General features: G+C 37.8%; 1 protein-coding gene across 7 annotated transcripts in view; it reads right to left on the bottom strand.

Annotated features, from left to right (window-relative positions):
• Positions 1-12,011, bottom strand: part of LRCH1 (leucine rich repeats and calponin homology domain containing 1) — a 200,618-nt gene that overhangs the window by 25,742 nt on the left and 162,865 nt on the right. For all 7 annotated transcript variants that reach the window (XM_054446067.2, XM_054446068.2, XM_063650847.1 and 4 more), the window contains one exon: positions 4,224-4,333. In XM_054446067.2, the coding sequence (XP_054302042.2) occupies positions 4,224-4,333 (110 nt within the window). The remainder of the gene's footprint in view (positions 1-4,223; positions 4,334-12,011) is intronic.

Below are 12,011 nucleotides of genomic sequence, written 5' to 3'. Positions count from 1 at the left end.
GTTTTTCTTTATGTCTTCTATTTCTTTGCCGAAATTTTCTAGTTCTCTGCTGGGGTATTCTTTTCCTTTCCTTTGACCATGTGCATCATTGTTCATTGAAGCATTTTCATCATGGCTGGTTTAAAAATATCTGTCAGATAATTCTAACATCTCTGCTATACCAGTGATGTCATCTGTAGATTGTCTTTTTTTTTTTTTTTTTTTTTTTTTCTGAGATGGAGTCTCGCTCTTTCACCCAGGCCGTCCTGCAGTGGCGCGATCTCGGCTCACAGCAAGCTCCGCCTCCCGGATTCACGCTATTCTCCCGCCTCAGCCTCCCTCCCGAGTAGCTGGGACTACAGGCGCCCGCCACCACGCCCGGCTAATTTTTTGTATTTTTAGTAGAGACGGGGTTTCACCGTGTTAGCCAGGATGGTCTCGATCTCCTGACCTCGTGATCCACCCGCCTCAGCCTCCCAAAGTGCTGGGATTACAGGCGTGAGCCACTGCTCCCGGCCTGTAGATGGTCTTTTTTTCCTACAGTTTGGGATCTTCCTCGTCCTTGGAATGATGAGGAGGGATTTGCAATGGAAACCCGGACATTTTTGTATTATGTTACGAGACTCTGGATCCTATTTAAATCTCTGCTTTAGTTGGCTTTTTTTTTTTTTTTTTTTTTTTTTTTTTTTTTTTTTTTTTGACACTGCTCTAGCAGGGGAAGGTGGCTGCCACCATCTTGTTACCGCCAGGTGAATGCAGGCATCTGGGTTTTCCACTGGGTGTCAACTGGCCAGGGAGAGGGGGAGGGGTAGATGCCTCCTTACTGCTGAGTGGGGGTGGGAATCCAGGATTCCCATGTGGTCTCCACTGAAACTGGGAGCAGACCAGATTCCTTACTGACCAGTGGGGATGAAATTTCTGGCTCCTGGCTTGGTCTTCTCTGACACCACCCCAGCAAGGGGAGAAGTCTCACTTGACTCAGCCCTTGCTGGTGTGGGTGAGGGGGAACCACAGTATTTCCTGTGGTGTTCAGCTGCAGTAGCGCATTTATGGTCTAAAACTTTTGTGTCTTGCTGGGCTGTCCCTTTCCTGGTTATTTGGTTAGGGAAAGTCAGCTTTTATTGTTGTTTTTCTAAAGTCTGTGCCGATTACTATTTCTGGGTTCCAGAGCAACTTCAGCTCCAAGTCTGGATACATGAGGCAAAAAGAAAGTCCCCTGGAGCTCATCACTATGGTGCCCCTCAAGTCTCAAGGACCCTAATCAGTCCGTCGTCTTCTCTTTACCTTCCAGAATGTTCTTACATTTGTTTTATGTATGTCTAGGGGTTTTAGGTGTACTTAGTGGGAAGAATAGGGCAAAGTATGCCTACTCCATCCTCTTGGAAGCAGAAGTAGAAAAATCAATTTTCAAACCTTAACTAGAGCTTCTGCAACAAAAGCCCCTTTTAACTGAATAACAGCCTATGAAAGGATGACTTAATTTGGTGATTTTAATAAATGAAAACTAAAAATCACTGCATATAATAGTGTTATATAAATTTCTTTCAGAACTGTCCTGTGTGTGGACAATTGTTTTTAGGTACTCTTTCAGGCTCTAATTTTATATTACTAAATTAAGACATAAATGATCAATATGACCCATGTTTAAGATAAAATTGTAAGATATCACTCCTTGAGGGGCATATCTTAGCTTCTGATCTTAGTTGCATAGATTTCATAAAGTTCACCTTCCCAGTTTACATCACATCCAGATAGTCCAGGCAAATGACAGAGGTTTGACTTTCCCTTTGTGTTTGCTCAATCACCACAGTGGCTTAAAGTGGTGGTAAGAGGTTTTTTTGTTTTCTTTTTAAAATTACTTCCTCCTGACTCTTTGCTAAACCATATAAAAAGTATCATCTGCTAGAACAAAGAGGCTGACCTATCCTAATTTAATTTAATCTAAATTTTGTTTATAGGGCTCACTGCTCATTTGTAGAACTCTTTGCTCTCTGAAACTGTGTATTTATTTGTTTCCGTCTTATTTACTATCTCTCTCTAATAGACTATAAGCTTCAGAACAGCAGGGACCTTTTTGTTCTCTCCTACATCCATTACCTAGAATACAGCCTGGTAGAGAGTGACAGTCAATACACATTTGCTAATGACAGAAGATTTAACATCGAATCTATCTCCTCCAAGAATCTTTCTTTCTTTTTTGAAAAAATTTATTTTAGATTCGGGGGTACACGTACAGGTTTGTTACATGGGTATGTTGTGTGATACTGAGGTTTAGGCTTCTAATGATCCTGTCACCTAAGCAGTGAACATAGAACCCAATAGGCAGTTTTTCAACCCTCACCCCCTCTCCTCTCCCCTTTTGGAATTCCCAGAGTTTATTGTTTCCATCTTTGTGTCCATGTATACCCAGTGTTTCGCTTCCCCTTATAAGTGAGAATGTGGTATTTGGTTTTCCATTTCTGTATTAATTTGCTTAGGATAGTGGCCTCCAGTTGCATCCATGTTGCTGCAAAGGACATGATTTCGTTCTTTTTTATGGCTGTGTAGTATTCCATGGTGTGTATGTACCACATTTTCTTTATCCAATCCATTGTTGATGCAAGCCTGGATTGATCCCAAGTCTTTGTTTCTGTGAATAGTGCTGTGATAGACATATGAGTGCAGGTTTCTTTTTGGTAGAACAATTTATTTTTCTCTGGGTATATACCCAGTAATGGGATTACAGGGTTGAATGGTTGTTCTATTATTAGTCAAGAAGCTTTCTTAGACTCTTTTAGTTCATAGTTATGACATTTCTTTTTGAACATTAAAAACTCATGCAGCAATTCATAATGTGCTGTCTTTAATAGCTAATACCAATGTTTTCTTCCTTGGTGATTGATTCCTATACTGTTATTTAACCTTCCATATATTTATGTATGATCTTCCTAACCTGACAAAAAGACCACGCAGGTAGACAAATACCTACAGAGTGCCCATTGGGAACTAAGAAATACGACAAGAAATAAGACAGCCATGGTCCCTGCCAGCTCCAAGTTTAAGCTTCAGTGACACCCAGCACAAGACTTCCTCTTTGGTAGAAACTCAAATGGTTTGCCTATTAGATAATTGATTTAAAATCTCTGGTCGGTTTGGGGTACAAAGTGAGGATAACTATAAACATTTTTAAATTAATGTAATATTGCCAAGCACAGTGGCATGTAGCTATAATTTATGCCTACCTACTTGGGAGGCTGAGGCCAGAGGATCACTTAAGCCCAAAAGTTCAAGGCTGCAGCGAGCTATGATCATACCATTGCACTCTAGTCTGGGCAACAGAGAGAGGCCTTGTCTCTTAAAAATTAAAAATTGGGCTGGGTGCGGTGGCTCATGCCTGTAATCCCAATGCTTTTCTACTAAAAATACAAAAAATTAGCTGAGTGTGGTGGTGCACACCTGTAATCTCAATTACTCAGGAGGCTGAGGTGGGAGGATCACTTGAGCCCAGAAGGCACAGGCTGCAGTGAGCCGAGATCATGAGACTGCACTCCAGCCTGGGTGACAGAGTGAGACTTTGTCTCAAAAACACATAAATAAATAAAAATAAAAAATGAAAATTAATTTAATATTATTAAGTAAATAAATGACAGGGCATTAAACTATACCTGAATTGAAATAGTGCCAGCATTTATATGTATGTATTATTTTTTATTTACTACTATCTCATATATTCCTCACAAAACTCCACTAAGGTCAATTGGAACCTTTTTTTTTTTTTAAAAAAAAAGAGACAAGGTCTCACTGTTGTCACCCAGGCTGAAGTGAAGTGGTACAATCATAAATCACTGCAGCCTCGCATTCCTGGGCTCAACTGATCCTCCCACCTCAGCCTCCCAAGTAGCTGGGATTACAGGCATATGCCACCACGCCCAGCTAATTTTTGTATTTTTAGTAGAGACAGGGTTCACCATGTTGCCCATACTGGTCTCAAACTCCTCGACTTAAGTCATCAGCCTGCCTCTACCTCCTAAAGTTCTGCAATTACAGGCTGAGAAACTATGCCTGGCCAAACCATTTTTTTAGTATGCAAAGAAACAGACTCAGGGTTGTTAAGTGGCTTGCCCAATATCCAGCAGTCACTAAGTGACCTGGCTATATTTGAAATTAGGACTGCTTGCAATGTTTCAAAGTCTGTTTCTCAAAAATGTAGAATGTTGCTTAAATTCTGAAAATTCTCCTTTAGTTACATAATATTTCTTGGGTACCTCACGAAGTTGTTCCACCAGCTCTTTCTCTTCTCTCATCTGCTCCATTTTCCTCCGGATTGTAAACTGCGGGTCTATAGATTCCAAATTTCTCTGAGGTCTTAGAAACACTATAATAGAAAGGGAAAAAAAGCCTTTATATAGTGCCTTGTCACATAGGGCTATTCATATTAAAATCAAACAGTATTTTAATTTATCCAAAATAATTCATTTACCACTCAAAGAAACAAAGAAATTCCAAATCCACAAGAAAAGCCTGGCTCAAGTATTTTAAAAGAGACTATATTTTAAATTGTACTAGTTTGTGTGGACTAACAAGCTGTATTTTTCAGTGATAATAAACTGAACCCAGGGCAAGGTCTGGGTCATTGGGACCATTCCAAGCCACTTGCCTGACAGATGTCCTACTTCACTCATCTTCCCACTGTCTTCATTCTAAGTTTTTATTTACACTCAATCCTTTCATTAAATTCAGATAATTTATTTCAAATAAGGTCTAGAATTGTTGCATGTATTAAAAATAAGCACAAGTTAATGTTTTTGTTGGCATAAAGTTTCTTATAAGCCTGAGTTAAGAACTAAGTGATGATTACATATTTGAGGGTGCGGTGGAAAAATTCTGCCTTCTAGACTGTCACTGGCAGACTATCTAAAAAGTCAGCTCTTTGGAGATGAGCAAGGACTCCTTTTAGGAAGGCTGGCAAGATTGGAAGTAGCTGAAGGGCTCATAGCTGGCTTCAGGTTCTTGAAGTTACAACTTCCAAGAATAGTAACTAACAGCGGGGCATCCTCTGAAATGAGCTGAGAAAACACATGCCCTTCCCTATGAAGGAAAACATCTTTTAGAGACCAATCAAGAAGGTAAATAATGTTCTATGTATTGGAGAATGACTACAGCAAGAGTTTTAATTAACTTTTTAATGATACAAAGTCCAGGGCAGATTTAAACTTGATTTTTTTTTCTTCCTAGAGATTTTTATCCTTGCACATAAGATGGATGAAAGAGCTGTTCAGAGCCTTGGTTCCCCCGTCCCATAGACTTTCAGATTGAGGTAGGGAGGGAAAGTCCCTCAGAAAATTTTGGGCAGAGAACTCCAATGTTAGAAATCCATACCACATAGAAGCCTGCATGGTGTACTGCAATTACAGAAGTTTCAATCATGATAATTTAAACAATGCTGAATAAGAAAGAATGTGTAATTTTTATTCTACCCTGACATACATTTCCTATGGACCTCTTTAGAAACTATTTCAATATTTTAGATTTCTAGAAATTAAATATGATTTACAAATAGAATACTTTGGATACAAAGACTTGAGTCCACTCGGTGTAATCAAAAGTCCTGTGCTCGCCTAACTACAATATTTTAATTTCAATTTGTGCCTTTGAACATGCATTCTCCTCACATCTCAGTATTTTCTTTCTAAATTAGTTGTAAGATACTTGAATTCACATTCTGATGCTCTATGGAAGATGAGAAAATTGACATATCTTAAATCGTCGACTTTGAGTTAATGGAGAAAGAGGATGATTTAAGGTACACAAGGCCTGTCGTCTTCTGGAATCTCAGAGAGGAGTCAGCTTGTGGCCTGGGGCCTCTGCTGGAAGCCACTGAGGGAAGTCACAGGCAAAGAACACCAAAGGCAGTCACAGGAGGGCTGTCACCAAGTCCCACAAAACCCAAACCTCACAGGACGTAGAACCAATTGTTTAAAAAGTAAAGCCAAGGTCAGTAAAAGGACAGAGTGACCAGGCAGGGAAAGATGAAAAGTTCACAGAGAAAAGGGAACTGAGGAAAACTCCGACAAATTAGGACGCATGGAAGAAACTGGAGAATGAATCACATTTTACACCATTTCAAGCAAAACCAAAAAAGAGAAATATGTAAAAATATAAAATCTAGAACTAATTTGCACCAAAAAAAGGTCAAGAAATGCAGATAGAGTTGGATAATACACACATATGCCAGCAAGGGGCGCCTCAACACCGTTTAAACAAATCGAATGTTTTCTTTGGAGCTGTTATTTTCCTTTGCCTTTTTTCTGGGGGTAATCTTATCTAATAATATTTTCAATATGTTTTTATTGGCAGATTTCAATCCGAATATGAAACTATCAGGAAGTTAAATGAACCATGAGCTTTTGTTCAACACCACATTGCCTTATTAGAGCCCTATGTGAGATAGCAGGATAACGAAATGGTGTCTGGATTTTACTTTCCTGGCATCATTTTTTAATTTTGCATTCCTTTGTATCTTAAAAATATAACATGCATGCGTGGGCATTTGCTCTATGAATGTTAGGCAATCAAAAGTGTTTTAAAAACCAATTGAACTGTATTTTTTAAAATGAACACTTAAAATTATCAGAAATACATAAAATTATCAGAAATAATGACTATATCACTATTAGTTTTCTAAATGTATTCATTACTATGACATATAAGAGAACTTAAGGCAATCTCTTTAGGCTCATAATAAATCTACCAAGTACAAAAGTACTTGCTTATGTTGCTGGGTTTGTTACAACAGAATAACTTTACCGGGACCATTAAAGTACATCTGATTAAATTACCTACAGTTTTTTCTTTTCTTTTAAGTCCTATTTAAATAATAAATCCAGTGACCAGTCTGGGTCCAGGCTTCAGGAAATTGATCTACAAAAGAATTATTCTGCTTTTCCTTAATTTCATATCACTAAATTTCAAGAGCTCCCTTACTTAATCCAGAGGAATAAAATTTAACTTGAGGCCATGAGACAATATTAAGAAGCAGCCTCCACTGTGAGCATGTATTTTTCAAGTCAAATGCTCCTGTGACTGTTGAAGTGTAAATAAGAAAAAAGATGGGTGAGAGAGCAGAGTGAGTGTGTGTTATGAGTGTGTTGAAAGAGGTGAAGAGGTGGTGATTGGTTTTGGGGGGCGGGTGGAGGGACAGTCTCACTCTGTTGCCCAGGCTGGAGTGCCAATGGTGCGATCTCAGCTCGCTGCAACCTCAACCACCTGGGCTCACGCGATTCTCCCATCTCAGCCTCCTGAGTAGCTGGGACCACAGGCCTACACCACCATGCCTGGCTAAGTTTTATATTTTTAGTAGAGGTGGGGTTTTGCCATGTTGCCCAGGCTGGTCTGGAACTCCTGGACTCAAGTGATCTAGCTGCCTCAGACTCCCAAAGTGCTGGGATTACAGGTGTGAGCCACCATGCCTGGCCAAGGTAGGCAATTTAAGATGAAGGAAAAAAAGTAAGTTCTGCTTAAATTAAGCCTATAGTTTAATTACTGTATGTTGTATAAATAACATTTATTCTTATTTTGTTTTGAGATGGAGTTTCACTCTGTCGCCCAGGCTGGAGTGCAGTGGCACGATCTTGGCTCACTGCAAACTCTACCTCCCAGGTTCAAGCGATTCTACTGCCTCAGCCCCCCAGATAGCTGGGATTACAGGTGCCCGCCACCACGCCTGGCTAAATTTTGTATTTTTAGTAGAGACAGGGTTTCACCATGTTGACCAGGCTGGTCTTGAATTCCTGACCTCAAGCGATCCACCTGCCTCAGCCTCCCAAAGTCCTGGGAATTCAGGTGTGAGCTACTGCACCCAGCATAAATAACATTTAAAGAATGAAAAAGATTTGCACATATACGCAATTTACTTAGCAGAAGAGATAAGCATGGACCCTGCAGGGTATAATGAAATGCTTATGTAGAATATCAAATTCATCCTCGCAGATATAGGTCAAATTCCACTGATCTTTCCATTATTTTCTGCCTTTTCTTTCACTCTTTTCCCCATCCTCATCTCTGAGCTGGGAGTAATCTCTGTCTTCTGTGACCATACAAAATTCTTTTATCTGTGTCTCTCCCACCGCACTCACCACTTTCTGTCTTACAGTAGAGTGATATTTCGCTCCATTATGGATCTGTAAATGTTTATGTCTGTTTCCAAGTTGTACCCTCTATTCCTGCCCCACAAAGCAGTGAGTGGGGCAGAATGAGTTTGTTGAATGAGTAAATGAAACAAGTGTTTCAAACACTCCCTCATTTAAAGCTCAGTCTATTTTGAGAGCGTCCTTGCAAAGATTTTCTATCCTGATGATCAGTCGCCTGAGTTTTTCCTCTTATGAATAATCTCCTAAACTTAGTTTCTAGGTGTGAATGCATTAGACTCTGAAATAAGTGTTACATGAAATCAAAGAGATTTTGGCTGTCTCTTTCAGAGCTGCATCCATAGTAATGAGCATCATGCGTAGCACATAATAGGCACTCAGCAAATATTTAAGGATGTGTACAAGAAACCATTTATGTACTTGTGAAAACATCTTTGAGTCAAGCAAAGAAAGAAAGCCCTTTGCTCTAAAAATTGCCCAAATGCACTTTCTCATTTAATTATTGCATGAAATGCACTCTTCATATAAAAAATATTTATACCTAAATTTAACTCAATGAGAGGAGATTTCTTCTCTGTGGAAACATGAAGTTTTAAAATGTAGCTCTCAACTTCTCCTTGGAAGTTAAGAACCTGAACGGGACGTGATGTTTAAGATATACAAACTCAAAGGCAGCAATATCTTGGCTTTGAAAAAATATCACGAGCTTTAGATCCAGGCTACTGTGAATCAGAACTCTCACTAGCTGATTCATTCATTCCTAGAATCTAGTGCCTAAAATTGAACTGGACACATTCTGTGTCCTTAAAATGCTCACATTTCTTCTCTATGGTCTTAGAAAATTTACTTAACCCAGTGACTGTCAATCTTACTTGAACACCACATAGCATCACATAAAAAGAAGTAAAACAAATGACCAGTGCTTAGACTCAATGCTACACCAAATAAATTAGCATTTCTGACTATGGGGCCTAAGTGACTATAGTTCTACAAAATGCCCAGGTGATTCTAATATAAAACCAGAGTTGAGAGCCACTAAAAAGCCTCTTATATCCTCAGTTTCTTCATTTTTCTAATGGGAAAAATAATACCTATAGTGCAAGATTACTGTAAAAAATTAAGGAAAATATCTGTAAATTGGTACAAGATACATGGTTATTTCAGAGACTAATGTAAACTGGTCCATTCATCCATTCTCTGGTGATAACTTAAAGATTAATTTTCAATAAGTATAAATTAGCACCTACAAATTCACTGCAAATGAAAGAGCAAAAATGACCCCAAAGAAGATGGAAATGGTTTTTAACTTCAAAGTGAAGTGAAGAGGAAAGATTCAGCAAGAGGACACAAGAGCAGGGGGAAAAGCAGAAGTTAAACTATCAGGTTAAAAATGGAGGTTAAAGCTGTCCCATCCAGCTCCAGGGGTGGGCCCAGACAAACCTACAGACAAACTTCCACATCCTCCTTCATCCACCTTATGGGGCAGAACTTTGGGGACTTTGAGAACTCAAACTCCCAAGGACATTCTACCCAGGTTGCCAATTTTAAAAAATCTGTTTGAAGAATAAGTTTTAGAGAAATGGGGAATTTAAAATGAGATAGAATGGGAATAAAATATTTGAAAGAATTTAAATAAAAGGATAATTTTATATAAAGCAAGACAGTGAGCAAGGTAAAAAAAGGACAACTTTACCAAAAATAATAACTAAAATGTACAAATAAAAGTCAAGTTACATTATGTTAGGTTGAGCTGGTGATAAGATAATGTTTATTTATAAAGGTTATTTACAAAGATAGCAGCCAATATTGAATAATGGAGAAAATATGAGGAAACAAAACTGATGTAATCAGCTTTGAAATGCCAAGAGAGGCCCCTGAATAGGATCTTCTGCTTAAGAGGACGAGTAAGAACAACATAAAAAGTAGTCTGTGTTCCTTTTCCAACATTAGCTCATAGACTTGTGAACATATAGTGCAGCTTCTTTAACAACAACAACAAAAAAAGCATTAGAAAATGTATTCCAATCACAGGTCAAAGTTAAGAACAAAGAGAATGAAGATAAACATAAAAGTCAGATCTGGGAACCTAAACAAATATTTGAAAAGACTATTTCTGTCCAGAAATTTTTCTGTTGCCCAGGGCATAGTAGAGACAAATTGCAAATAGGAAAAAATGACAACCTCCAAACATCTGACATGATTGACTGAACCGTAAGCATTGAAAACGATGGCTTTATTATTATTCTGGTACAGCATAACAGCTGCATGTGAATTCTTGGAATCTTTACTCATAGAAAAAATAACTTAACTATTGCAAGGTTATTTTATTTTTAGAAAGATTTCCACAATGATTATTTTCTGTGGAAATTTAAGGATTTTTAATCAAATGAAAGCAGCCTGAATCTAGATGCGGCAGAGATGATTCCAGAGTTAGGAACCCTGGTGCGGCTTCACCTCCACCTCAACCCCACAGTGTGACCCAGGCAGCTCACCTCACCTTTCTGGTTTTAGTCTGTTCATCTATAAAGATAGTAATTCTACTGCTACATAAGAAGACTAATTGTTTCCCAGCTTAAAAAAAAAAAAAGGCCTTTGGTTTCAGATATCATTCCTAAGGAAATACCAAACCACACATAAATCTTTCATTCTAGGCTTTATTTCCTTTAAACAACATTAGGCCCATAAATAGCTATACTTTCTGAAAAACAAAAATGCCTCCCCTCCATTAGAAAAAAAAATTTAAGTAAAGAAAAAGTTTATCAAGAAAGTTTCCATTTAGCCCTCTTCAACTTCCAAAATTCACAACTGGATGGTATAAGGAGGGCCATTTGTTTCATAACTGTTGTTTTTTAATCCTATTTATTTTCAGTTTAAAAATTTAGAAATCTATGAAATATTAAAATTCTTTTTATAACAACTCTGCCAAAGTATACATTGTCCTTCTCCATAAGGAAATTGTAGAAGCATTTTTGGTTGAATTTTAACCAGAAATCACAGCAAGTGTCTTAAATATATATTTTCCAGGTATTACATATAACATAATTAGATGAAAAGATAAATATTATCAGAAAACGTATCTTTCCATTGTGTTTGCATTGTGGCTATAGCCTGTACCTCACTACTCTTCCCTATAAATCACATTCTCTGTTTCACTTAACTCGACTGTAATCACTTTGTATTCTGAAGTAAAATGTTTAAAATTTGAATATTTCAGAGACTAGGATGAAATTAGACTAGAATGGAGATTACGATATAGGTGGTGTGCAGATCTAAATAATTATGTTTTATTATAATCTCTTAGGCTATATACGATTCAAAATTAAAAGATACCCACATGAACACTAGCTGAGTGTCCTCGATTTTTTATTTACACATTTGATTCTCAGGCCAAGTTACTATCCTTGAATGTCAAAAAGATGAACCTATACTCAAGAAGGCATCAAAAGTCAAAACATGCCAATAATTTGGAAAAAAGAAGGCAAATGATTTATCTTCATTTTTAGAAATTTCTCCACATGAACATTATTTTCAATGCAATACTCTAGGATCAGCCATGGTACATTTTAATTACCTTAGAAATCTCACACGGTAAGCATAAATAGTAAAATATCAAACTCTAAAACCATTTAGTTCAGATGCAGGAACAAGCGGAGATAAATCCAAATGTGCAAACCCCAAATATTTGTAAACAAGCAAACAAACCAAAAAACCCAAGCAGAAAAGGGTAGAGAAGAAAGTATTATAATGCCTTTCCCAAATCCAGAATAGTCAAGTTAATTAAACTGGAGTTTGACAAACTGCTAGAGAACAATCCACATGCACTTTTCTGGACTTCACTTTCCAGGCTTATACATTATTTCTCATACCAAGCATGCAGGTGAATATACTCTATCTTCAGCTGCACAG

This window comes from Pongo pygmaeus, chromosome 14, assembly GCF_028885625.2.
Source record: "Pongo pygmaeus isolate AG05252 chromosome 14, NHGRI_mPonPyg2-v2.0_pri, whole genome shotgun sequence".
NCBI lineage: Eukaryota > Metazoa > Chordata > Mammalia > Primates > Hominidae > Pongo > Pongo pygmaeus.
This window is presented reverse-complemented; position numbering and strand designations above follow the sequence as displayed.